Source organism: Herpailurus yagouaroundi, unplaced genomic scaffold (assembly GCF_014898765.1).
Source record: "Herpailurus yagouaroundi ecotype Mexico unplaced genomic scaffold, PumYag 208, whole genome shotgun sequence".
Lineage (NCBI taxonomy): Eukaryota > Metazoa > Chordata > Mammalia > Carnivora > Felidae > Herpailurus > Herpailurus yagouaroundi.
The window spans coordinates 1219557-1246034 of NW_024412439.1; the positions used below are offsets into that span (position 1 = coordinate 1219557).

Below are 26478 nucleotides of genomic sequence, written 5' to 3' on the forward strand. Positions count from 1 at the left end.
CCCTCCACACGTCCAGGGTGGATGCCGGGGGCGTGGCTGAGCAAGCTGGTTTTGGAAGTGGTGACCTCCTGCCCTCTGCTTCCAGAGACCCGGAGCCTGTAGGGCCCGAAGTGGGATGTGGGGCGGGGATGACATCACATGTGCAGGCCTGGGGTTTTAGCTCAATGCTCTTTGGAAGGTGTGAGTTCAGTCCCGGCACCGCGTCTGGGCTGTCGGAGCATAGAGAAGAGGAAAAACTGACGATCCGCCTCCAGCCGCTGGCCCTGGAGTCCACAAACCTCGTGGGCAGTTTTCGGTCTCAGGCTCCCCAGCTCTGGCAGCGGTCGGTCGGAAAAAAAAAAGGGGAGACAGCCACAGGCTTGGAGCGTTCCCAGCCCTGTTCTCAGGCCTTGCAGACCTGCCCTTCCCCGCCCTGCCTACCAGCCACCACGCTGCCGTGATGCCACGGCACAGAGCCACGGCGTGAGCAGGAGGAATGTGCTGGAAGGAGAGGCCTTGCTTGGCCAGCTCCGGCCTCCGGCTATTTATGGGTTTGGGGTTTGTTCAGAGCAGTGGCCGGCAGGGTAGGGGTGGGGGTGAGCCCAGAAGGGGACGAGGGGGTGGTGACTGGGGGCTCCTGGGGGAGAAGCCGGGGCCTCCCTAGGTGGCATCAGGCAGTGGAGTGGCAGCTTGTTATGAGTGCACCCCTGGGCCGAGGTGGGCATCAGGGACTGGCCATGCTCAGCGTCCTCTCTGTTCCCCCAGGGTGGGCAGTGCCCAGGGCACCCAGATGCCTGCTGGGATTCACTCAGACCCAAGACCTCAGTCCCGTCTTCCCCTTGCCCCCAGACTCAGGTCTGCCTCCCCCCCTCGAGGCCCCCACAGGGACAAGCCCGTATCCTGAGTGTCTGCTCTGAGCGGCACAGGTGCCAGTGGCTGGTGAGCAAGCAACCGACACATAGACCAGTAGGAGGAAGTGACAAGCGTGGCCGAGTGAAGTGAGGCAGGGGCAGGGGAGAGACCCCCGCATAGGGGATCTGCCATAGGGAGGGAGTCAGGAAGTCCTCCGGGATGACAAGCGGGCCTTCCGGGGCTGGCTGGGGAGAACAAAAAGCACACAGGCCCCTCAGCTCAGTCGCGATGGGGTGGAGACCGGGAGGGTTTCAAGCATGGGCTGCTTTACTTTTTGCAAAAAGCCCTGGAGCCTAGGGTCTCGTGGGCGCTGGGCCCCCCTCCCCGCCTGGCCCCCTGATGAGACTCCTGCCGCCATCCTAACCACCCAAACTTCTCTTTGGTGGCAGGTTGCATATTCATCGAAGAGAACTTTTCTTTGAAGTGTCCCAAACATAAGGTAGGTGACCACAGGCCTTCCCTGGAAGGTGTCCAGGCTGGAGGGGAGCCCCTTCCCTCTCTCCACCCCTTGCCCTGCGGACCCTCAGCGGGGCCCAGCCCCCACCTGCCCGTCTCCAAAACTTCATTATTCCTGGTTTATCCGCAGCCTTTGGGGCAGGTGGGCACGCGCTAGTCAGACCGCCTTCTAACGAGGCAGGTCCTGAAGGAGGGGGCCGTCCGAGGTGGGGGCCAGTAAGGGCAGACAGGGGCACGGGACGACGGGCACGGAGGTGACGGTGGCAGGGTGCGGGGAGAGAAAAGTTCAGGCCTAAGGTGAGGCTCCGCTGCCTCCAACGATACTCGCGCCCGGGGCCGCCGGAGGCGCGGGCAGGGGCGGAGCCTCACGCGGGGGCGGGGTCATGTGGGGAGGGGCGGGGCTGGGAGGAATTCGCTCCCGGCGCTGGTCCGCCACCGGCAATAACGGGCGCTTTGGCGTCTCTTCCCCTGCAGAGGCTGCCGTTGTAATCCACCCCAACGGCGGGAGAAGCCGCCGAAGCCCGCCTGCCCGCCCGCCGCCGAAGGAGAGGAGCCGCCTGCGCAGCCCCCGGGCCTTTGAGCTGCTCCCAGCGCGGGTCCAGAGCCGATCCTTGATCCGGATTCCGGATCTTGGATCTGGCCCCTAGGGCTGAAACTTGCGGTCCCGGGTTGGGAAGAAAACACGTTCTGGAGCCGCCTGCTTCCGGAACAAGACAACACTGGGCGTTCCCGCCCGCACCCCCCCCGGGCCAGGCTTGGAGAGAGGGAGCCCGTGGAGCGGCCAGACTCCTTGAGGCATCCAGGTTCCGGCGGGGATTGGAGATCCCCTTTAGCCTGGGGACACGCTTCTCCCCTGGTAGTTCCAAGACGACGTGGCACACATTCCACGTGGGTGCTGCCGCCACCGCAGCCGGTCGCGGCTTGCAGCTGGGCGCCCCGGGGGTGGGAGTGGGGGTCCAAAGGGCCCAGGAAGTGGCCAAGGGCGGCTCCGGGCTCCGAGGCCGGGTGGGGTGGGGAGGGAGCCGAAACCTTTCCGGAGAGGACTAGGCCGGCGGGGGAGGAGGCCGAAGGCTTTGGAAGGAACCTTTCGAATTGCGTCCTAGAGCCCTTCCCACCCACCCAGCCTTGGCCAAAACTTTTCGTGCGGTTTGGGCAGAGCCAGGGGAGTCCGGGACCCATGCTCAGGGGATGCGGGCTCCCCGGGTGTGGGTGGGACTGGGGCACCCCTTTGGCTTCTGTTCGTCCCCTTTCCAGCCCTCTGCCCCACCCCTGGAGCGCGACCTGGGAACGCAAAGAAAAGGAGTGGTGACCAGAGCGCACCTCTGGCGAATGCGTGATCGTCCCTCTGCACGACCACCCGTCTCCAGGGACAGCAGCGCCCACTCGGCACGGGAGCAGAGACAGCGCTAGATTCGTGTACAAACCTGTGTACCCCTCTATATATATGTTACATAGAATGTATATATGTTGGGAACATGCTCGCTTCTCCCGTGTGTCGCCGCCGCCCTGCGTCGTGCGTCCCTCAGCACGGGGCCCTTGCCAGGAAGGGGGCTACGGCGACGCCCCCCTTCCCCGCGCAGCCACCACCGGCCCAAGCCAGTCCCCGCCAGTCCGTCCGCCTGTCCGTCCGTGTCCTCAGCTCTGTCCACGCTTCGATAGGCCTGATGCAGCCCCCAGACTGGGGCCGCCCTAGCAACTTCCTGTACATATGACTGTAAAATGGTAAACGTGTGTATTATATCTGGCCTCGTTATATAGTGTATATATATGTATACATATACATATATATAATATATATGAAGACTGTAAATGTTAAGACGACTAGTGTTCTTATTAGTATATTGCTTCACACTGAAGATTGTGTGTATCGAGCTGTTTCTAAAAGATGTTTATTTTCCTTAAGAGTAAAAAACAGTCATTGCATTCAGAAAAAAAAAAAAAGTCAATAAAGATACAACGATTGTTTTGGAAGTCTGCAGCCCGTGGATTCTAACCAGATTCCGCTGGGAGAGGGGGCCAGGCTTTAGGTGGGGGGTGGGGACGGAGAGGAAGGCTTAGTGGGGCACAAATGGATGACCGTCAAGGATCTGACCGGTTCTGCTGGGAGGGCACCCGCCCACGCACCCACACTCCAGGCGGCCTCGGGCTCTGGGGTTGCCATACGGGTGGGGGAGGGGAGACGCACACCCCAAACAGGGATACCAGTCTGTAGTTCCTATCACAGTAGGTCCTTAAGGACATGGCGTCCCCTCATGTCACCCGAGGGCTGATAGGGGTAGAAGTAAGGACGTGGGAAGGGGCAGCTGAAACCAGAACAGCTCTTAAGGATTAAGGGTTGATACAGTCCAAACGTGTGGCTCACAAATTGGAGGGATCCAGGTCACCTAGAGGTCGTACCCACAGGCCTCCCATATCGAAGGGGAAACTTTAGTTCCTAATGGCGGATAAGAGTGGGAAACCTTCGGGGCGCCTGGGTGGCGCAGTCGGTGGAGCGTCCAACTTCAGCCAGGTCACGATCTCGCGGTCCGTGAGTTCGAGCCCCGCGTCAGGCTCTGGGCTGATGGCTCAGAACCTGGAGCCTGTTTCTGATTCTGTGTCTCCCTCTCTCTGCCCCTCCCCCGTTCATGCTCTGTCTCTCTCTGTCCCAAAAATAAAAACGTTGAAAAAAAAATTAAAAAAAAAAAAAGTGGGAAACCTTTGCCTGGGTCTAGGGCAGGAAGCGGGTGGGGAGGGGAGACCCAAAGGACCCCCTCTGGCTCTTCTATCAGCAAAAGCGCACACCTTCCGCCCCCAAAGAACAAAACCCGGATTATAAATAATTTCATTTTTTATTCTCTGTACAAAACTTCTCACCTATGAAAATAAAGTTTGCAAAAGGCAAAGTAACACTTGAGCCTCAGAGGCCAGGAGGCTGGTGCGCCTGATCTACACTATGTACAAGTCTCTCCAGAAGGGAGAGAGGCGCCTTGGAGTAGGGCCCCCTTGCTGGCTGGGAAAACCAAGTCAGCCCCCCTCAGCTCAGTGAAATGTACCCCTCTCTGAGACAGAAGGGGGGAAAAGCCACCGGGTGCCTACAGAGCCAGGAGGTGACATCGGCCGGCCAGGCCCCTGCAATCCCCCGATCGGCCACCAGAGGTCAGCACCATGCTGGCCGCCGCTCTTCCCTCTTCGGTTGGGGCGCAGTCGGGGTGGTGGGCTCGCGCCCCCTCCGGCCTCCCAGGTCAAGAGGCAGCAAAAGCACCTGAGTGCCTATCTCCACCCACCCCCCCCCCCCCAGGAGACAGTGCCGCCCGTGGGTGGACCGTCTCTGTCGCTGCCTTTGGCCGTCGAGGCTCCGTCCCGGCACACAGGCCGAAGGATACCGGGGCGCTGGGGCCGCCGGCGAGGGGTCTAGCTGGAGGTGACGGTGGTCCCGCCGCCCAGGCGCATGAGCATTTGCTGGCAGTCGTGCAGCAGGCGGCGATCGCCGAGCTTCTCGAGCGTGCGCGCCGCCTCGGCCAGCATGCCCACGCGCTGCCCTGGAGCTGACAGGAAGCCGGGGGGCAGGTAGCAGGAGGCCAGTAACAAGGCCTCGGCGTGCTCCCTCCGCGTGGGCCGCGGTTCCAGCTCCGCCGCCGCGCCTGTGCACACCGCACGCGCGTCAGGGGCAGGGCCGTGCCGGGTGGGATCTCGGGGCCTGTCCGCGCCCCACTGGCCGCCCTCCCCGCGCGCCTCGAGGCGCACCGAGTGGAGCCTCAGACCCCTCCCCAGGGCCTGTCCCGTGCCACTGACTCAGAGAGGCGTGCACAGTCGTCCATCCACAGAGGATGGTGGCCCCCCGGTGCATTTGACAGATAGGACATCGCCATCAGGCAAGCACCACTAAGTCCCTTGGTCTCTGCCTCTCTTACCCAGTCTCCCTCCGCATCCATCACACCCCTGGGCGGAGAGGGGAGGGGAGGCGGGGCCAGGACCCGCCCCCTACCAGGGCGGTGCCCCTCTCACCTTTGCCGCAGGGGCCTGTCCTCCTCCTCAGACTGCGGTCCAGGAGCTGGTGTGTCCGCGTGGGGCTGGCCCCTGCCATTAGCCGGGCAGTGGCCTCGTGTAGGAACACCTGGGCACGAGGAGGCCGGGGGAGTCGGGGTTCAGGCCAGGCCCCGGCTCTCCCCGCACCTGCTGCTTCGTGGCCCCGTGGGCACTCACCCTCCGCATGGCAGGCCGGAAGCTCTGCGCCAGGCGCCTCAGGCCGCTCAGGTCCCGCTGGAAGCCACGCAGTTCGAGGGCGGAGGCCTGGGCCCCAGTGCCGGGGCCCTGCGAGGCCTGGGTGGGCGCGGGCGGCTGCTGCCGCCGCCACAGGCTAGTTCGTGCCACAAGGAGCAAGTCACACAGGAGCAGCTGCATGGCCTGGGGGTGGTGGGCAGGGCAGGGGTCAGGGGGGCTCCGGCTCCTGGAGGGGAAGGGTGGGGGCCCGCGGTGCCAGGGGCCGGCTCCGGGCTGCACTGCCGAGGCACTGCACCCGCCTCACTCACGTGCAATGCAACAGCAATGCACCGCGGGGCCGCCCGCCTCTCCAGGCCCCCACACCTGCCGCCTGCCACAGGGGCAGCCTCCAAAGAGGGCTCTGCCAGACCACTCACCCTACCCCTCCTCCTGGGGGTGGGGAAACTGAGGGCGGGGGCGGAGGGGTGGCCACTTTCCCCTGGACCCAAGCCTCAGCCAGAAAAGCAAGGCGAGCCGGGCCTCAAGTCCTGTACTGTCAGGCTAACCCCACAGTCTTCTGCAACCCAAGGAAGAACGTCCGAGGAGTGGAAAGGCGGCGACCGCCCCCCAGACCTGCGAGGCCCCCGGCACCAACCCTCACCTTGTCAATGGAGCTGCCAGCTGGTGTGGTGGCCAGGCTGTCCTGCAGGTACCCGCTGGCCTTCTCACAGATGGCCAGGCTGGCCGGACCAGACTCTGCCTTCCTGCGGCCCAGGACGGCCCGGGCAGCCTTGAAGGAGTGCAGAGCCGCCCTGGGCAGGGGTCTCCTGTTGGGGCCAGGGCAGAGCACTGATGGTCAGACCGGGCCCAGGCCCTCACTAAGCTCCCCGCTGCCCTGGTTGTGGCTTCACGGGGAAGAAAAGGCGGTGACCCCAACGGCCCGGAACAAAGGCTGGGGGGAGCAGCACTGTGCTGGGGGGGGGGGGGGGCGGGAGATTCCGGCCGGGACTCACTCGGACTCCTGCAGGGCGCGGGGCAGGTGTTCCACCAGCGGGTACAGCCGCTCGGCCGCCTCCTCGTCGCGCCTCAGCCAGTGGGTCACCACGGCCGTCAGTGAGGCCCACCACTTGGCCACGGGGTCTGTGCCTGTAGGGAGCAGAGGTGTGGGTGGGGAGGCTCCCTGCAACTCAGCCACACTGTACCTGAAGCTGAGCTGGGAGTCACAGGGCAGGGGCCTGGGGGCTCACCGGTGGCGGTGGCCATGCTGGAGCTGATGGAGAAGCTGCAGGCTGGGGCCCCGGCAGCATCAGAACAGCTGTTCAGCAGCTGCAGGTACCCAAGGGCGTCTGAGAATTCCCTGCATCAGAAGAGAGGACTGGCAGTCAGCGCAGGTGGCAGGGGGCCTGGGCAGGCCCCAGCCCTCCTCACCTCCCACCCGAGCGCAGCCTGATGTGCTAGCTGTACCATGCGGCCATCTCTTCCTGCCAAGCCGGGGCGGAAGCGGACCCAGGGAGGAACTGAGATGCGCCTGGGGCCACCCAGCGGGTGGACAGCAGCCCGGCTCTGGCCACCCACACAGGGCCCTGGACGTAGCCACTCCCAGACTTCACCGTGGAGGGCGCCTGCCTGCAGGGGAGCGTAGGGCCCCTCACCTGTCCCCATCAGCTGATCCAGGGCTGGGACTGGGTTGAGCCACACAATTCAGTGCTCGCTCCAAGAGGTGTTCGCGGAAGAGCTGAGTCACCTGGGCCAAGGGGTCCACTGCAGGGAGGAGTGGGTGAGCGGGGTGGGAGGAAGGGCCCCCACATCCACTTCTCCCCACCAAGTGCTCTTTCCTGGTCATGCAGGTGGGACAGATAAATGCTCCCACCCCTGTCCTTGGATAGGATGACCCACCTTGGCCAGTGTAGTCTACTTAATAACGTGCCTCTGTCAGCCTGTCCCCTTCCATCTGATCTCCTTACTGCACAATGAATGGTCTTGCTTGGGATCACCTCCCAAATCAACCACCTGCCCCCAAATCTCTGTCTCCCTTTTTGCTTCTGAGGAGCCCCCACTGAGACAGAGCCAGTCTTCCCGTTCCTGCAGCCTCCACAGCAATGACAGACGGGGGGCGTCATGGGCACGGGGGACAAAGGAAGAGGTGGGAGGACAGGGGATGGGCACAGGAGTGAGAGAGCACCTGGGTTGCCGGCCAAGCTGTACAGACTCTCCCTCGGGGCACTGCACACGGCCCAGTCCCCATCCACGAAGAAACGGTGGCCCACAGGGTGGCACAGCCACTGCATGGCAAGAGGCACCGAGCCACTCTGGGCCAGGCAGGCCTGGCGGGCACTACTCAGGAAGAAGCGCTGTAGGGGAGGGGAGCTGGGCTGTCACACTGGACCCAGACAGGGACTCAAAACCAGACCTTGGCCTGAGACCCGAGCTAGGCCCGGGAGCCCACCCGTGACCAACTGCCTCCTCCAGTGCAGCCCCTGGTCAGAGCTGCAGGGACACGCCCCCAGCCCTGTCCCCACCAGCCCGCCAGCCACTCACTGTCAGAAAATGCAAGGCCCTCGGGAGACTGGTCTTGACCGTCAGCGCGACGGCCACATAGATCTCAGCCAGTGTGGCCAGGGATACGGCATCCCCCGCGCATTCCGCCAGGTTCAGGGCACTCAGTGCCAGGTTGACGGCAGCCAGGTGCCCGCCCGTGTACTTCCCTGAAAAATGGGCAGGACATGAGGCCGGGGTGTGGGGCAGGGGCGGCAGGAGCCCCTCAGGCCCGGCTCCGCACCCTTCATACCCATGGTGTGCAGCTGGTGCAGCTTGTGGTAGGCGAGCGCTGCGTCTCGGGCGCTGGTGCGGGCATCCGCCTGCAGGGCGCAGTCCCTCTGAAGGCCCCCTGCCCGGCCTGCCAGCCAACGGCCCACCCACAGCCGTTGCAGCAGGTGGCGGATGAGGTTCCAGAGCAGGCTACACGCCAGGTCCAGGTGGGAGGTGGGCAGTGGCCGGCCCAGCGCCCGCAGGGCCAGCCACAGCTGCTGGGCGGCCTGGGCAAAGTCCCCCTGGGGATGAGGGTTTGCCAGGTAAGGAAAGGGGTGTCAGGGAATCTGAGCACGCGATACCCCTCCTGCTCTGAAGATCCTTCCACCTTGGGCTGTGCACCATGACCCTAGTGTCCCCCACTCAATGGGAGTCTGAAGGCTAGACAGGAGTGGGGAAGACAGGGCCCGATTCACCATGACAGGGAAGGGACGGGGACTGGCACCCAGCACTTTCCCGGGGGCTGCCTAAGTCCCGGCCCCGCCCAGTCCCCCCAACCCCACCTCCAGGATCTGACCCCTTACCCGGGCCAGATCCAGGTCAGCCTGCTTGCGATGCCTCCAGAAGTGCACGGCGGGGCCTGAGTGGGGCCGTGTGACCGGCTCGCCGTAGACAAAGAGGAGCGCCAAGAAGACCAGCACCAGCAACCCATTGGTCAGCCAGACCAGTGGGGGCAGCAGCCAGGGGGCCCAGCCAGGGCCATCTGGGGGTAGACAGAAGGATGGGGGACACAACTCCCCGGAAACCCAGAGCCCCAGCTCCACGGGCCTAGGGTCCCCCCGAGTATCCCTTCCCACCTCTCACCCAAAGATACCCACGCTGGCCTGTCCTACCTCTGCCCTCAGTGCCCAGCACGCTGCGCCCAGGACGGTAGTAGGTGCTGCTGGCATCCGAGGGGGTGGGGAGACCCCGGCTGGCCAGCAGGGAGGCCAAGGGGTTACAGGAGAGACAGAGGAAGACGAGTGTGCACAAGGCCAGGCGGGAACGGTCCAGCATGCCCCGGCCGTGAGGGGACAGCAGCTGCTCCGGCTTCACCTGGGGGGTGGTGGGCAGGTCAGGGAGGGCAGAGCGGGAGTGGCCCAGAGAGGATGGAACAAGGAAGAAGGGCTCAGCACTGTACCCACACTCACTGTGGGACCTCACATGACTACAGGCCTCGGTTTTTCTGTCTATAAAATGGGAGGTGGGATATGTTAGGGGCCTCTTCCTGACCTAGTCTTAGGGCTCAGATGTTATCACAGGGAGACAGACGGGGTGGGGGGGGGGGGGCGGGGAGGGAACGGCAGGACCCTACCTGGCTGTCCTCAAAGACTGGGCTGTCGGGCTCTGAGTCACTGCCACTGCCACCACTGCCACTACTCCTGCCGCCAAGGGACAAGGGGCTGCTCTGAGAGGGCGAGCCGGCGTCGGAGGGTGGCGGGCTCAGTGTGTCCACCACCTCGGGCTTCATGCCCTCCATGGGCACGTCTGTGTTTCCTCCACTGCCACAGGCTGATACCAGGTCCTTCAGAGATTCTGTGGGCCAGAAAGGAGCAGGGCTGGGGGTGAAGGCTAGGATACCCACTCCAAGTCAGCTTAGGGCCCTGTGGAGAGGGGAACTAGGAGGTTGCCCAGCTCTTAAAGGTCCAGTTGGGGCCAAAAGAGGGGCTAAGGGCCCTTATAGGGTTAGAGCTTAAGGGGCAGGCAGGGGCAGGGGAGGTGGGCAGAGCCAAGGGAAGGGTGAGGCCAGGACTCACTGCTTTTGTGGGCAGCCGTGCGGAGACTCAGGTTCTCCTGCTTGAGCTTCTGGTTGCTCTGTTGCAGGAAGCGGATATAATCGATGGCCTTGCGCAAGACAGCAGACTTATTCAGCTGCAGGTGGTAGGAGAGACACAGCACAGGGAGCCGGTCAGGCCTGGCAAGTAGGCACCTAAGCGAGGTGGGTGACGCTGCTTTACAACACCGCTGCCTCAGGCCCTTTGCATTTGCTATGTCTTCTACACGGAATGCTCTTCCCCCAGGAGAACCTAACTCCCCGGATGGGCATCAAGATTAATACGTAAAATGCATACGACGGTGTCTAGCTAACTGATATTATTATTACCGTTTTCATGCCTCACTCCCTCACTTCCTTCAGGTCTTTGCTTATGTAATGTCACCTTTGTGAGGTGGTTTAGATGTGCAACTCTCACCATCCCTCTTCCTGCTTTATTTTCCTCCACAGCACCTACTATCCCCATATGGCGTGCTCTAACGCTTACTTATTTATCCTGTTTCTTGTCACCCCCCGTCCCCCCTAGAACGACTGTTCCTAGAGAGCAGGGTTTTTGTCTGTCTGTTCGCTGCTGTATCCCCAGTACCTAAATTAGCGCCCCCCCCACACAGGGGAGCCTGCCTCCATGAAGTGAAGCTGAATCACTGGCCTTGGCCAGGCCCAAGGAGGCTAAAGCCCATGGCCCAGGCTCAGTCTCAATCCTTCTTTTTTCTTCCGGTCACCTCCTTCCCCAGGGTCACCCCAGAGAGCGCCTCTGAAAACTGCTGCCCGTACCTTCGCCTCAGTGCCCACCACCAGGTCCTTGAGCTCGACGATTTTGTCGTTGATGGAGGAGCGGTAGCGTTTCTCAATCGCGTTGTGGGCTGTGCGCTTCTCGCCACGGCTCTGGGCCGAGCCCGGGGCCTTGCCGCCGGCTGCCAGCCGGTTGATGGGCAGCTTCTCGGCGTCCACTACCAGCGGCACTGTGGCCAGGATGGTTCCTCCGCTCACCAGGGTCTAGAGGGCCGGTACGGGTCACCAGCCGGGCATGCACATGCGCAGACCCCTTGACCTCCTGCCCCACCCATGCCACCGACCTGCAAGGGCCCTGTCTGTACAGCCGTGCCAGGGGCCAGGGAGCTGATACCCGCCGTCTTCACGGTGGCCGCCACGTCTGTTTTCATGGTCGTCAGAAGCAGAGAGTCCGCCTTGATGAAGTGGGGCTGCAGCAGGACCTGGGAGAGGGGGACGCCTCAGCCAAGAGCTGGGAGTCTGAACCGGGGCTGCCACCTTCCTGACACCCGGCCAGCCCTCCTCACCGGGACCTGCTGGATCTGCGAGGTCACGGTGGTTGTTCCAGGGGCTGCTGTGGGGGTGGCCGTGGCTGTCAACAGCTGCTGGGGGGCCGCATTCTGAACCTGGGTGTACAAGGAGACGGGCGGGACCCCTGGCAGGGAAGCCAGTGGCAGGCCAGGCAGCGGCTGCGGGGTGTTCCCTGGAGGGGTCCCTGCAGAGATAAAGGCTGGGGCTGCGGGCACAGGCTGCCCTAACCCACTTTCAACCTACCTTTCAGGGCCCTATCACCCTATGGCCTTGGATGAGTCATCACCCCCCGGGGCCTATTTCCTATGGGGACAACCCATGCCTAGAGCTCGAATGCAGATGTACAGGCTTTCCTGGCGGGCGTTTGTCTTTGGAAGGACAGCGTGGATGTGGACACCCCGGCAGAGTGGGAGGCAATGCTTCACCCCAAAATAACAAGAACACAAGGACTGCTAGTACCGGGGTGTCTGAGGCACTAGAGCAGAGGCCCAATGTCTAAAGTCTGCCAATTCCTCTCCCGAGACCGCAGCAGACCTTCCTCTCTGTGCTCCTGCTGTCCCCGCCCCCCCATGCCCCGCTCCCCACCCCCCTTACCTGTGGAGAAGCCTCCAGTGGGGCTGGGATAGCCCAACACAGGGGCAGAGCTGAACTGCGGTGGGGCTGGGGCCGGAAAGCTCTGGGGCAAGAGGGACCCCGGCAGGGGCTGCGGGGTTGGGGGCTGCAGGATAGTCAGCGGCAATGGCTCCTCCTTGATACCAGGCCCAGGGGAGAAGGCAGGCACAGACGGGTACATCTTCAATGAGGTGGGTGCAGGCTGGGGAGGGGACAAGGGTGGAGGGGTCGCCTTGGGTCCCCCCAGGAAGCCTTCGAGTGGGGAGCTCATGGTGGCAGGAGATGGAGACAAGCTGCCCGGGGAGCTGGCATCAGGACTGGCAGGGTCTGTGCCCCCTGCCCCACCACCAGCATAGGGTGGGTCGAACAGGCCCGGGAAGTCGCTGTCTTGGTTGTTGATGAGCTGAAGCATGTCTGGAGAAAGGAGAAGAGGCTGTGTGAGTGACAGCAGGGCAGGGGCTGGCCCCTGTACAGGGCATCATACACTCCCTGCCTCTTGTCCACACAGCTGTACGTGTGGAGCAATGATGCAGAAATAGAAAGCCACCCACATAAGCCCGTGCCCCCAGACACACAGCCAGTTGCTTGGGCACCTGTGACACCTGAAGCAATGCCTGGTGCTTCGTATGTATCCAATAGTCCTTGCAACAACCGGACAAGGTCACAGCCCTGCAGGGACCCGGTCCCACGAGGCCCATTCACTTGCCCCACACCTACGCTGAGGCAGAATTGGGGCTTAGGCCCAGGACTGCGGACGTCAGGGCTGCCATCACCAACCCATTCCTCTGTGGAACAGGCCGAGGCTTGGGGCTGAGCCAGCCGCTGGCCACGTGTGTGCCAACCAGTGTGTCCCTGCGTGTTCTGGGCGCAAGCCCAGACCGACCCTGCAGCCAAGCAGCCTCGAGACCAGGTCATTCAGTTTCCCCTCTATAAAAGCGAATGCTGTCTGTCCTGACTCCTTCCTCCTCGTACAGACTGGGACACACTCCCCGCCACTTGCCCCAGCCTCTGCCCCAGCTGGCGGGAGACTAGCTGCCTGGCTGTGTTGGCCCGGGGCCCTCTAACCCAGCAGGGGCAGCCACCCACTGGGTTAAAGTGCTCTGCAGGACCCACGAGCACAGCCCTGGGACCCCCGCGGTCCCCAGCCTGAGCTCCCGGCCCTGCTCGCCACTGTTGGCCTGGGCCAACAGCCTCCTCTCACGGGGCCTAGGTTTCCTCGTCTGTACAACAAGAAAAGATGAAGCCCTTCACGGCAAGGCTGCCCCAAGGTTTTGCGGGACAGGAAGCTGGCCCCCCCGTGGGACTCACTGTTGCCTGCCTCCTTCCTACTGACAGGTGCCCAGGCAGGGAGGGGACCTCCTTATGGGCTGCAGCAGCATGAGACGGGGGTGCCGGGCTCAGTCTCCCTGGGTCCTCCAATGGAAACACCCCATGGGTCCGCGGGGGGCGGCGGGGGGGGGGGGTTGATGCAGGTGGGAAACGCATACCGCACTTTCACTTGCGGGGCTTTCCATCCCTCACCCCAGCCCTCATGAGCCCCTCTGACAGATGGTGAAACCGAGGCCCTGAAAGAAAAACTGAATCCAGGTCTGGGATCCCAGATTTGACTCACGGGAGCGGGGTGGGGGGCGCTGGGAGACGGGACAGCAGGACTCCTCCCTGGAGGACTTGGGAAGGCCACCCTCTCACTCCAAACGCCTGGGTGGGGGTAAATAATGGGGGCTGGGGGTGGCCCACCAACTCCAGTGAGAGCCGGGAACTGGCACTCCGCCCCCTCAGGAACTGGCTCTTCCTATTGGGAGCTCCACAGCCACTGCATACACACGCCCCCCTCTGAGGGAACCAGGGGTGGTGACCCCGCAGCGGAGGTGGAGGCTCTGTGATAAAGGGGTGGGGGGGTCCTCCAAAAAATACCTTCGAACGTGCAATCCATGGCTCCGCGGCCCGCGCCCGCCGCCCCTTCGGGGCGCCCCGGCGGCTGGCCTGCCGGTCTCCGCGCACCGCAGACCACCTGTCAGGGCTCCGCCGCGCTTTAAAGCCCGCCGAGCGCCCCGCCCCCCGCCTCGCCCCGCCCCCGCCGGCTCCGCCCCCCCCGGGGCCGCGGGCCGGGCATGGGGTGAGCGCGCGCGGCCAATCAGCGACCGCGCCACTGCCTCATTAGGGCCCCGCCCCTGCCCCCGCCCCACCCCCGACGGCGGCTAGGGCTCGGGTTTCACCCCGCGGCACTGAATGGGGCCGGGGTTACTCGCGGGCGCGGGCCCTTAACCCGTTCGGCGCCGACACCCGCCGGGGTTACTGGCGGTCACCGGCCCCTTTAAGCCCCCAGCTCCGACCACATCCGCGAAGCGCCGCGGAGTGGGCTCGGGACCGGGAGGCCCCCGGAAGGGATGCCCCAACACTCTTTGGAAATCGCTGACACTCTGGGCGGCTCCCCACCCCTAGGCCTCAGTTTGCTTCTCTAGACAATGGGATGATCACATTTCCTTGGGCCTCTAATGAGAAAAGTGAAGGAGAAAATGGGTGCTGCGCTCAGTACCAAGAAGCGCTGACGTAAGGCCAAGGGCCGCCTGGTCTTAGGTGCGGGGACCTTCCCTTCCTGGGCCATCCCCCAGCACATGGATGACTAATAACTGGCCAGAGCCGGGAAACTGAGGCCCAGAGTGAGGAAGGAAGACCCTTACTTATCCCAAACTACTCATTCAGGTAATACTGGAACCTGAGTCCTCTGTCTGCACAGATGTCCATTTGCAGAGAAATCTGTGGGTTTGGGGTGGAGGGAAGGAGGTCAGCAAAGTCTGCCCTGGCCCCCAAGGTCTCCCACCCCCCTCCCCCCAGCAATCGCCAGGTATAGCCTGACTCACTTATTCACTGCAGGGTCCTGGGAGCCCAAGAGGCAGCCTAATCCCTGGGACAGAAGGTAAAGAAGGCATGGGTGACGGGCTCTGGGGGTCTTTTGAGGAGGTACCTAGGACTGCCTCCCCTTCTGAGTAAGGTCAAAGTTCGACACACATACAGATGAACAGAGCCTGGCAAGCTGCCCAGGTTGCCAGTTTGGGCTTTTGTGGCCAAACAGACCACCAGCAAGTCCTGCCCCAGCCTTCAACTGTAGCACGGGGGCTTGCCCCTCCTCTGTCTCTGTCTCCTGCGGCCTTGGAGGGTGGCTGAATCCTGGGCAGGCAGGCAGGCAGGCATGGCAGAGTGAGCAGCGTGTTCAGGCCTGGAGTCCCTCCTGCCCCCAATCTCTCTCCCTCTCCACCAGCCTATAAACAAGGAAACTCAGCCCCATCTCCCTTACACACATCTACTTCCTGATCTTTCTAGATCTTTCCACGGCTTTGGAGGGGGTGCCAAGGATAAGGAAATTCTCTAGCACCTCCACCTCCCTCTCTCCTCAGCTTATGGGTGTTCACACCCTCTCTCACCCCCCCCCAAAAAAAAAACAAAACAAAGCATTGCTGCTGGAAAGACTGTGACCTCATCCAAAGCATTGCTGCTGGAAAGACTGAAGACAGGTTAGACACCAAGGCCTGAATTCCACGCACAAGTTTCAAAAGCAGACCCTCACGGCTCTGTTCTTCCTTACCACGTTCCCCAGTTTTTGAGCCCAGAATGTGGCAGGACCGACAAGTAAATACTGGCCTGAAACTTTTCAGGGCAGGGCCAGGGCCAGCCCTGAGGGTGTCAGGCCTGGGACACCCACTTCCTGTCTCATCCTTCTCTTCCCTTCTCCACAGTTTCATGCCTTTTTGTTTTCCATTTCCCACATCTTTGTGCGCTGCCCCCATTCCATCCTGAGGAGGTAGGAAGGAGAATGGTCACCCAATGCCCCCCTGAGGGTAGCAGGAGTCAGGAAAGTCTCTTGAGAGGGGGCGCTGGCCATGGGGCAGAGGACACGGTCTAAACTAAGATGCAGCGGGAAAGAGGGCCTGCGTGTCACAAGGCATCTGGTGGCATATGAGGGGCCAGCCTCTCCCCGAACTCACGGCCTGAGCAGCCCCCCATCTCACTCTCCCCTGGAGCTGAATGTGCCCGCCAATTCCTGCAGAAGCTGGGTGCCAGAGCTAAGAGGGGGGGTAAATTTGAGAGCAAGCCCTACAGCCCTCCTCTTCCCCGTACGGCCAATGGGGCGGGCCTTCCCTCTGTGCCTCACCTGCCATGTAATCCCAGGCAGGTCACTCCCCTTCTCTGAGCCTCCACCCCTGGTCTCCAGAGGTGACAGGGGTGGGGTTCTAGAAGAGCAAGCATATTTACTGCAGCAGTATTTACAAAAGCCAAATTATGGAAGCAGCCCAAGTGCCCATCAACAGCTGAAAGAAAAATGAACATATACAATGGAATATTACTCGGCCATCAAAAAGAATGAACTACTGCCATTTGCAACGACATGGATGGAGCTGGAGAGTGTGATGCTAAATGAAAGAAGTCAGTCTGAGAAAAACAAATACCATACGCTTTCACTCATAGGTGGAATTTAAAAAACCAAAGAGAAAAAAGACAAAGCAAAAAAGAGACTCTTAACTACAGAGAACTAACTGGTGGTTACCAGAGGGGAGGAGGGTGGGGGTGGGGATGGATGAAGGACGTGGCAGGGATTAAGAGCACACTTATCAGGATGAGCACTGAGTAATGTATAGGATTGCTGAATCACTATATGGTACACCTGAAATTAATATAACATTGTAGGTTCACTAAAAAAAAAATGAAAAAAAAATAATAAGAGAGCAAGTGTATGAAACACCCAGCATTCAGCAAGATCTCAATAAACGTTAGTCCCTCTGCAGCAAATAAAATGGTCTAGAACTGTTAAGGCAGGTAGTGAGTTGCCCATTACTTGCAACATTCAAGTCAGAGCTCCGTGACCATTTAATGAAGATCGTTTTACGCAGAGTAAATTGGGCTGGGACTAGGGCGAGGCAAGAGAAGTGCCCAAGACAGCGGGCCCCAAAAAGCTGGCCATGGCTCCCAAGTGGTGGACCCTTCTCCAGTGAGCTGAACACTAGGCTTCCGGCATAAAGAGAGACTCAGAAGGCCCGAAGGTCCATGCCCTTGAACACAAGGAAGAAAAGGAGGCATAGACTCTGAGCCTCAGTGGGCCCATCTCGCACCCCCTCCAATCTTTCACCTTCCTCACCTCCTCCCCAAGCCCGGATTCCTCCCTTTTCCTCTCCTTTCTCCAGTCCTGCCCTGATTGTAGCAGGGCCCAACAGGAAACCTGAGCCCCTCTCCCTCCCTGGTTCTACCTTGAAACCTCCTTTGGAAGGCAGATGTGGGGCAGCCTTTTATTCTCTGGCCTGTTTATTCTGTGAGGCCATGATGGAAATCTTGGGAGGACCCAATACCACCAACTGGCAGGAGCCCAGATCTGATCATCACAGAAGCCTCCAGCCCATCCAACCTTCATGAGGCCTTGAACCCCAAACAAGCTCTGTGTGCAAGCCTCTTAAGATAGGGAGCTCACCACCTCCCTCACATGGCCTGGTCCGTGAAGCCCAGAGTTGTCTCTCTGACGATATCTACTGCCTTTTCTTAAGTGTCTACTGTGTGTCAGGCCTTTGCCAGGACTGAGGGTACAGGGACAAAGCATAAAGGCCTTCCCTCGTGGAACTTATGTTCCAGTGACCGACAGTCTGCAAATACATGGAGGAATTGTGGGTACAGATGGTGACGGGCACCATGAAGAAACAGAGGCCACATGAAGACAGTGCGAGGGGCCGCTACACATGTGATCAGCAAGCCTCTCTGAGGAGGTAACATCTGAGTAGAGGCCTGAATGAAAGAGGCCAGGAGGGAGGAAGAATGTCCGGAGCAGAAGGAACAGCAAGTACAAAGGCCCTGAGGTAGACACAAGCTTGGTGTGATGATGCTGAGACAGCAAGGAGGCCAGTGTCGCCAGAGCAAAGGGAGCAAAGAGGGGACAGAGTTCAGGGAGGCAGCCAGGAAGCTGAGATTCCAGGCTGTCTGTTGCCTGAGCCAAGGCCACCAATTCTCCAGGAAATGGGCAGGAAAAGGATTTGCAAACTGTCCCGTGCAATGCAGATCACAAAGTTGCACAACTCTGAGGAACAGTGAAGGATATAAAGCCGCACCGTCACAGGAGAGGACATGGGACAGGGCTTATAGGACGCCCGCAGCATTCCACCTCTGCCTGCTTGAAGGGCACGAGGCAGGGATGGGACACTCGCCGAACGTTCTGGGAAGCCAGGGCTACGCTCTGCCTGCCATTCATTCCTGCTGCTCCTACCAGTGCCTCCTTGATCCTCCTGAGGATTCAGGTCAGCAGGTTTGCACGACCTCGGCTGGTCATGGATGCAACGGGGACAGACTGTCCTTTGTGCACTCGGGGCTGCCTGGGGGTGCAAATGTGTGCTGGCTCTTCCTGGAAGAGGATGGGCCCATGGCTGCAGCCCCAGCATACCTGGGCATGGGCCCTCGAGACGGACCAGGAAACTAAGGCTCAGAGAGAGGCCGTGTGTCCAAGTGGCTGCCTCTGCCAAGGAGAGAATCTGGGACTCAGACACAGGTCCACCAACCCCAGAGTCCACACTGGTCAGCTCCAGCCTGCCAGAGACAGGAGAGGGCCCTCGCTCCAGCCTGGCTCTGCCCCAACCTGCTGGCAGCACTTGTATCCGGTCAGGAGGTGTGTGTGGTGTGCAAGAACGGAAGAGGAGGCAGCACAAAGCTCAGTAAGGCTCAGCTCTGGCACTGCCCCTTCCCGGAGGCCTTCCTGACCACCATTAGTGGCCGGGCCTTGCCTGGGAGGGCCCAAACCCTGGCATCACTCAGCACAGGGCTGAGCACAGAGGGGACGAGAATCAGAGGTTTGTACAGCCAGCCAGCCACCGTCCCGCTGCCGGTCTCCGGCCACAGGGCTCTCTCCCTGCCTCACTTTCCCCGTCTGCTTTCCGAACACGCCATGCTATTCGGGGCTACCATGCATTCGCCCAGGCTGTTCCCTCTACCAGGAATGCCCTTCCCGGTAGCCTTTGTCTACCTAGCAAACTACTGCTCCTCTTTCAAAACGCGATCTGATGTCACCTTCTCAGGTTCTTCCCTCCTCTGTGTCACTCCACACGCTAGTTCCCAACTGCACACACCAAACAACCCTGAACGTGACCCGGAAGATGGCCACTATACCAGGTGCGAGGAAGCACCAATTCAGACATCTTGTCATAGGTGAAGGCTTGGGGCACCTACTCATCATTTTGGCAGCTGAAAACCAACCCAGGGCCCGAGACAGTGGCAGTTTAGGGGCAGTCCCCTACCGCTGAGCAGCTGTCCCCTGTCTAAATAGGGGTTGTGTCCCTGCAGCCTGTTTTCAACCTGAAGAGGATGTATTGGTTCGAAGGCCACGTGCTGCTGTTTTGTTTAATGTGTATTTAGTTTTGAGACAGAGAGAGAGAGAGAGAGAGAGAGAGAGAGAGAGAGAGAATCCCAAGCAGGCTCAGGGCTGTCAGCACAGAGCCTGACATAGGGCTCATTTTCACAAGCCGTGAGATCACGACCCGAGCCAGAATCAAGAGTCAGACATTTAACTGACTGAGCCACCCAGGCGCCCCTAGTCTCTTTATCTTTAATGGTAGCTGAGGACTGGGTGTTGCCCCCTGGGGATCAGGCAGGGGGAGAGGTGAGAGGCTCCCCACTTTACCCAGCCCCACCTTGTCTCCCAAGCAGAGAGCCGGAATCAAAAATGGTGGGTGCTCAGAACTTGGAACCACAGTCCATAGAAACTTCCAACATAGGATCCTTGGATAATAAGCTAAACATATTAGGTGCCGGGTCCTGGTTAAGTGCTCTAAAGGATGAAAATTGGTTGAGGGCCTACTATGTGTCCTGTGCTACGTAAGCCCTTGATCTAAATGAGCTCATTTAGAGGCTGAGCTCTAAATGGGCTGAGCTCTAATGGGCTGATTGCCCACAACTCCGAGAAAAGGTTTTCATTTGTTTGTTTGTTTGTTTAGACAGAGAGATCACGTGAGAAGGGTACAGGGGCAAAGGAAGAGAGAAAGAATCTCAAGCAGGCTCCACGCACAGTGAGGAGCCGGACATGGGGCTCGATCCTACGACCCCTGGAATCATGACCTGAGCTGAAATCAATAGTCTGAGCCACCCAGGCACCCACAAGAAGATGCTTCTATCATTATTCTTAGTACACTGAGGAAAATCTGAAGGCCAGATAGGTTAAGCCACTTGTTCATGGTCACACAGCAGGGGTTGAATTTGAAGACCCCTGCGATCTGGTGGGAACCCCAGAGCCCTAGGAGGGGTAGGCCTGGCATGTGACTGGGAGGGACAGGCTTGCTGGGAGAGAGCTGGAGCGTCACTTGGGGGGAGGGGGTGAGCTTGAGCAGGGTTCCAGGTGGGGGTGGGCCTTTCCAGGCCACACACTGTCCCTGTGCCACCTCCCAAACTCAGCATGGGAACCACACACCTGGAGCCAGCCTCAAAGACCACCCTGCCCCTTCAGGGGTGCCTGGGTGGCTCAGTCGGTTAAGCTTCTGACTTGGTTTCAGTTCAGGTCATGCATGATCTCATGGTTCATGAGTTCAAGCCCTGTGTCGGGCTCTGCGCTTACAGGATGGAGCCTGCTTGGGATTCTCTTTCTACCTCTTTCTCTGTGCCTCCCCTGCTCGTGCGTCCCTCTCTCTCTCTCTCTCTCTCTCTCCCTCTCTCAAAAAAATAAACATTAAAAAATTTTTTTTGAAGATACCCCCCTGTGGGAGCCCCAAATCTGTCTCTAAGGCTCTCCTGCCTCCCCTCACACAACCCCCTCTGTGTAGCCACATGGGACATAGGTGTCACACGAATGCCGTCCTGGTCGGGTCTGGGGATCAAAGGGCACATCCACAGGGCCGATGGCTGGCAAGAGACAAGGCCAGAGATACTTCCTCTGGCCAGTCAGTGCTGCCATTCCCAACTGAGCTGCACCTGTTGTTCAGACAAAGTCCAGATCCCAGTCCTCCGCCTGGCGGTGACCCCTGCCTGGGGTTGACCAGGTCACTCAGGATGTTTGCGTCCACAGCGAAGTGAACATTGGACAGGAGGTAACCCCCAGACACCTCAACCTACTCCCAGCATGCCTCTGTCCATCCCCCCGAAGAGACAGGTCTGGTAAGCCCTGCAGGTAAGGAACGCCATGCTGGGACAAAGGAACCTTATCTTGGGGGCACTGGGGAGCCATCGCTGTTTGGGGACTGAGGAGTTGTATGCCCGGAGCTGAGAGCTGAACAGTAAGCAGTCTTGCACTGTATTTCCTCTTGGTGGGACTGGGGGAAGAACTGGGCGTGAGATAACACGGGGAGAGGTGGGGAGGGGGGTGGCAGAATGGCCCCCAATGTGTGTTCTCTCCACCAGGACTGCCCTGAAGCCAGAAAACAGCCAGACAGGCCTGGGCTGAGACCTAGAAGGCAGGCCCTCCTGTGGTTTATCCAGGTACCTTGACGGACCCCAGGGCCGGGAGAGCGCCACAAAACACTGCCAGTGCTGAGCTGGGGCGGGGAGGGGTGAGATCCAGGAAGGCCACCCTGTCTGGGAGGACTGCCGGGGTATGAAAAAGAGTGAAGGTGGGGATACCCGGGCAGAGGGGAGAATGAACTGTGCCACCAAAGGCTTCAAATAAACCAGCGCCCCCAGGGTGACTACTCAGCCCCGCCCCTGCCGGAATCTCACGGCCACTTGCCTCTCCGGCATTTAAAAAGCATGTACAAGATCTGAGAAATTAATCAGAGAAGTGAAACCTGCCGGGGGCTTAACACTAATCCCAAACATGGCACAGGACTGCTCTCCTGTTGCCTCCACCCACTGCCACAAGGACCCCCCAAAGCACAGAGCCAGAACAGGAGGCCCTGGGAGGAGACGGGGCTCGCCGGAGGTTGGGGTGTACCGGGCCCAGGCAATGCCTTCACCCACAGAACTAAGGGCTCATGCTGGCAGCTCCGCCCCCAAACCCGTCATAGGACAGAGGGTTTGGCAAAGGCGGGCATCAGGGCTGGGTGGAGCTCAAGGCCTTTGGCCCCTTGCCTGGTGACAGTCCTCGTCTCATGACTCAAGGCTGCTCTGGGCTGGGAGAGGGAGGTGACAGTGTGGCCTCTGACCCTTCTTTGACCTACTCCCAGGCCCCCAGCATAGCCCCACATGGAGCAGCCTCCAGGGCTCCCTGTTCTATTGCTTCCCACCCCCACCCCCACTCTTAGGAGTACAGCAGCTAAGAGCGTGGCCTCTGGAGTCCACAGCCTGAGTTTGAATCCTGGTTCTGCCAGGTTCTGGCTATGTGACCTCAGGCAAGTCACTTAACCTGTGTGCTTCAAGGCACTCACTCATCTGTAAGATGAAGATCTGAAGTCTACCCTACTCAGGGTTGTCAGGGGGACCCAATGGTCAGCTAGGTGCCGGGATACAGTAAGTGTTCAGTTAGTGTTGTGATTCCCCCACTCCAGCGGCCAGAGGAAGCTTCCGACATGTAACCCAGGCATGGCAACGCCTTGCTCCAATCCCCCCCAGGGCTCCCCACTGCCTCCGAGATTCAGTCCATCTACCCTTTCAGGCACTCGAGGCCTGCCTGGCCTACCTCTCAACCTTCTGTCATCTCAGGGGACCTGGAGACCGTACCTTTCCCACACCCAAGTCACATCTCTCTAGACCCTGAATCTGCCTCTCTCCAAGGACAGGGTAAAAGCCTCACAAGTAGGCCTGGTCTCTGACTATAAATTCCCCTCCCAGAACGTCTGCCTACAGAACTAAAGAAGGATCCATCCAAGCAAAGACTGGCCTGGGGTGTCCCCTGCAGTACAGTTTATAAGAACAGAACAACCTGGATGACCCAGTAGATAAACCAAGGAACTCGACTGCTGCCTGGCTATAGATACAGGAACAAAGCAAGTTACAACCTGCTGTGAGCTAATGGACCCTATTCTCTATAAAAGTATACATTAGCGGTTGCCTGGGCTGGGTGTGGAAGGCTGGGTGTGGACCAGGGAGCAGTTGTAAATAGAGGGGATGAAAATGTTCCACAACTAACTGGTGATGGTCAACACAACTTGGTCAACGTAAAAACTTATTGTACACTTAAAATGGGTAAATCTTACGACAGGTAAATTGTACCTCAATGATGTTTTCAAAAAGTAGATCACAAGTGTAGAGCCATTCAAAAACAAATATATATATATATATATATATATATATATATATATATATATACACACACATATATGGACATACACAGAAAATAATCCCCCACATAATTAACACAGCTTATCTCTGCGTGATGGGTTTAAGGAAGATTTTGGTTGTTGTTTTTTTTTATTTTTGCTCACCTGCACTTTCTAATTTTTCTATAATGCAAAGAGATCCTCTGTGTAACTGGAGGGGGCGGGGGCGGGGGGGCAGGGGGCAGACAGAAAGTTTGGATAAAGGCTGAGAAATCTACTGTGGCAGGCAAACATCAAGCCCCAACCAGCAAGAGGCCCCAGTGTTTTCCCCTTCTCTCACAGAGTAGAGCTGATGCCTAATTGCCCCCAGCCCCCAATGGCTGGGAGGGCCTGGCCTTTGGGCCTCAGGACCTAATGCTTCTATGAGTCAATAAGAAAGGTCTACGCCAGACCTGTGTTCTGGATACACCTGCCCTGATTCCATTCTCCCAACTCCCCTAGGAAGGGAAGCATTTGTATCCAGAGTGGGAAACTGAGGCACAGAGGTTGAGAGAGCTTGGGCAGGACGTCAAAGTAAGTGAGTAGTGTCCAGATTCAAGTCCTGCTTTGGAAAAGCCCCACAATCAGGGTCTCTCCTCCCAGACCCTCCCCTGGCCTGGCCCGTGGGGAAGGGGAGCTGATAAGACCCCAGGCTGACAGCCAGCTGAGCTACCATGCAAGGCTGCAGTAAGACAGGAGTGGGTGACTTAGATGTGCCTGTTTTGGTAACCCCAGGTGCCACGGGCTCCATGGACATGTCTGTCTAGGTTGTGGGAGGTTTGAGTCCTGTGCTCTTGGCCTCAGGTTCCCCATCGACCAACCGCAATTTAGCCGGTGTTGCTGAAACTGCGAAGCGACCACGGAGGGCAGTCTGCTGGGGACTGTGGTTTGCCCTATCTACAAAGTGGGGCCACAGCCTCCCAAATGGTACCTGCCGCACTGTCCCCAAACCCCTCCTCTGTCAAGCAAACAATGATGCTTTCAAAGATGTGAGTAAACCTCAGTCCTAGTCCGCCCTCCAGCCCACAGGGGATCCTCTTTTTATCAACCGTCCCAACCTCACCTCCAGTGCATTCCTCTTAACTCCTCAAACTCGGGGCCTTCGCCCTTGCCACGCCCTCGGCTGGGAAAACATCCTTTCCAGGAGGGTCCGGGGCTGACTCTCAGTCTCCGCTCAAAAGTCTGCTCAATGAGGTCTCACCCCACCCCTGCTCCACCCCAGCTTGCAACTAAATATCCGTTTGCGGTTTTTCTGGTGGATTTACGTGCTCCCAAGAAAAGGAGGATCCCAGGCCGGCCTGTGAATCCCCCCTCCGCACAACGCCTAGGAAACGGCCTGGCATTCAGTAAATGTTGAATGAATGTTTGCAGAAGCGATGCCCGTCTTGGACCAGGGGAACCGGACGGGGGCGGGGTGGAGGGGAGAGGGAGGAGAGGCAGGAGGAAGCGCCGCGCGCATGCGCGTGAGCTCTGAGCCGAGCTGAACTCTCAGGCCGGAGGGAATGACCGCGAGTAACCCTGAGCTGACGTCAAGGCTGGAGCAGGGGCGGGGCCTCGGCGACGCCCAGGTCTCAAGCTCCCGCCTCGGCCGACACTGGGCTGAGGACTCACGGGCTGCGCGGCGCGGGGCCCGGGACGCTCAGAGGCGCACGTGCCCGGCCCTGAGCCTCCAAGAGACCCGGCGAGGCGTGGCCCGAGACGCCAGGGCGGGCACAGGGACGCTCAGAGCGGTCTGGACAAGGAGGCCCACAGCGCGCGGCCCAGAGACGCGGGGAAGCCCCGCGCAAGCAGTACAGAGCCGGCGCCCCGCGCCGGCCGGGGAGACAAAGGCCGGTCGCCGCCTGAGCTCCCGGCTCCCGCGGAGCCCAAGCGGCCCTTGACGTACCTTCGATGTCGGTCAGCAGCGCCGCGTCCAGCTCGCACGGCTCGGCCAGCGCCTGCTCCAAGGCCGCTTCGCTGAAGGGCGGCTCGTCCATGGCGCAGTTGCCTCCTCCGGGCGGCCCGCCGGGCCCGCCGCCGCGTACGGACTTTCGCAGCGAGTGTCGCGTCCGCCGGCCCCGACCCGCTGCCGCCGCCGCGCGCGTTCGCGTCCTGTCCTGGCCCCGGTGGCGGCCGGGCGCCGGCGAAAAGTTCCTCGGAAACTGGGTTCCCCCGCTGTGGCTCCGCAGGGAGGGCGGGGCGGAGGCGGGGCCCTGTCGGGAGGCCCCGCCCTCCAGGGTAGCCGGCCCCACCCTACCTGGAGAGAGCCGGGACCAGGCCACCGGGTCAGCCTCGAAAACCTACCTCCAACCGGCCCCTCCATCAGTGTGCCCTCCAGTCATTCATTTTATCCAGCCTCTGGCCCACTGCTGCAGGGACGCTCGGGCAGGCAATGGGCCCTCCCTGGGCCTCAGTTTCTCCAACGCCAAGCAAGGGGTCTGGGTGGAAACTCCAGGACAGGGCCTGTCCCAAATGTCTCTGGACTTGGGGCTGGTGAGCTGTGGGGTCTGGACAAGTCTCACTTCCTAGATTTGGCTCTTTAGAACAAGACAGATCTGTCCAAGATAGAGCGAGCTGTAAAGACCTGCTGTGAGCTCTCCTGCCAACTCTGTGCTTTAGTTTCATCAGCTGGAACTGGAGCTTGGTGCTGCTTCTCCATAGGCTGGTTGGGATGTTAGTGATTACATGGGGGGGGGGGGGGGGGGGGGCAGGGGGCTGGGCCTGTGAGATCAGTCTGCAACCCCCACCCCCAGTTTCCTTAGATCAGATTGGTCTCCTGATAAGAGGATAGCCCAAAGGGAGCCTGGAAAAGACAATTTCCCTTCCTGATTTAATCAGGTTTCCTCCCAGATCCAGCTGTGGTGACAGTACAGGCAGGGATTTGGGAGCCAGTGGACCCAGTACAGCCCCTGGAGGTGAGCTGGCCTCAGTAACCAGGAACACAGGAAGACCCAGAGTTCTAACTGCCCAAGCACACAGTTACCCAGGGACAACAACAGGGCTTCAGGGCTATCTGACTCCAAACTCGGTGCTTAGCACTGGCGGCAGCCAGAATGGGGACACAAGGAAGAGGTGGATTGTGCTTTAGACTTGAGCCAGGTTGCCCTGGATCATGACAGGCTGGGTCTGGGTCAGAGGAGGCAGTTTCGCTAGGAAAATGGCTGGAGGCCAAACCCTGGGCCCTGTGGACTGGGGACAGAGCTAGGTGGCAAGGGAGGGACCCATGGAGACGGATTGAGATAAAATAGAACATTTGAGTATCGGAAACTGGAAAGGCAGTGAGCTGCCTGTCCCTGGAAGTATGCAAGTGGAGAG

The 26478-nt window shown here is 60.0% G+C and overlaps 2 protein-coding genes and 1 long non-coding RNA gene across 9 annotated transcripts in view; 2 read left to right on the forward strand and 1 right to left on the reverse strand.

The window, feature by feature from the left end:
* Positions 1-3318, forward strand: part of RAI1 (retinoic acid induced 1) — a 120452-nt gene extending 117134 nt beyond the window's left edge. For all 3 annotated transcript variants that reach the window (XM_040453006.1, XM_040453008.1, XM_040453007.1), the window contains 2 exons: positions 1281-1330; positions 1822-3318. In XM_040453006.1, coding sequence (XP_040308940.1) covers positions 1281-1330; positions 1822-1836 — 65 coding nt within the window. In that variant the 3' untranslated portion in view covers positions 1837-3318. The remainder of the gene's footprint in view (positions 1-1280; positions 1331-1821) is intronic.
* An 838-nt stretch (positions 3319-4156) lies between these two features.
* Positions 4157-25329, reverse strand: SREBF1 (sterol regulatory element binding transcription factor 1). Of its 4 annotated transcripts, XM_040453013.1 has the most exons (21): positions 25070-25329; positions 24234-24247; positions 13916-14012; positions 11984-12415; positions 11386-11573; positions 11164-11301; positions 10862-11083; positions 10071-10185; positions 9629-9849; positions 9168-9369; positions 8859-9037; positions 8315-8576; positions 8065-8231; positions 7709-7877; positions 7179-7287; positions 6774-6883; positions 6540-6672; positions 6188-6353; positions 5530-5730; positions 5332-5440; positions 4157-4967 (listed from the first exon to the last, which is right to left on the reverse strand). In XM_040453013.1, exons 1-21 carry the CDS (start codon positions 25158-25160, stop codon positions 4738-4740), a joined length of 3555 nt encoding a protein of 1184 aa, XP_040308947.1. In that variant the 5' UTR covers positions 25161-25329; the 3' UTR covers positions 4157-4737. The 4 variants fall into 4 exon arrangements, with proteins under 4 accessions (XP_040308947.1, XP_040308944.1, XP_040308943.1 ...); XM_040453010.1 differs by lacking the exons at positions 13916-14012; positions 24234-24247 and having other exon boundaries at positions 11386-11561; XM_040453009.1 differs by lacking the exons at positions 13916-14012; positions 24234-24247 and having other exon boundaries at positions 25070-25328.
* LOC121015803 (uncharacterized) lies at positions 18397-23092 on the forward strand. 2 transcript variants are annotated; one of them, XR_005783973.1, is made up of 4 exons: positions 18397-18819; positions 21021-21228; positions 21353-21430; positions 22718-23092. It is a non-coding gene; the product is annotated as an uncharacterized LOC121015803 (long non-coding RNA). The 2 variants fall into 2 exon arrangements; XR_005783972.1 differs by lacking the exon at positions 18397-18819 and having other exon boundaries at positions 20688-21228.
* Positions 25330-26478: the final 1149 nt, after the last annotated feature.

Bases quoted from the DNA above. Each gene is read 5' to 3' on its own strand.
- SREBF1 (XM_040453013.1), bottom strand. From the start codon at position 25,160: ATGGACGAGCCGCCCTTCAGCGAAGCGGCCTTGGAGCAGGCGCTGGCC. The intron at 9,038-9,167 runs GTAGGACAGGCC...GTCTACCCCCAG, and splicing joins GCTGGGCACTGAGGGCAGAG to ATGGCCCTGGCTGGGCCCCC. The intron at 6,354-6,539 runs GTGAGTCCCGGC...TGGCCCCAACAG, and splicing joins CGCGCCCTGCAGGAGTCCGA to GAGACCCCTGCCCAGGGCGG.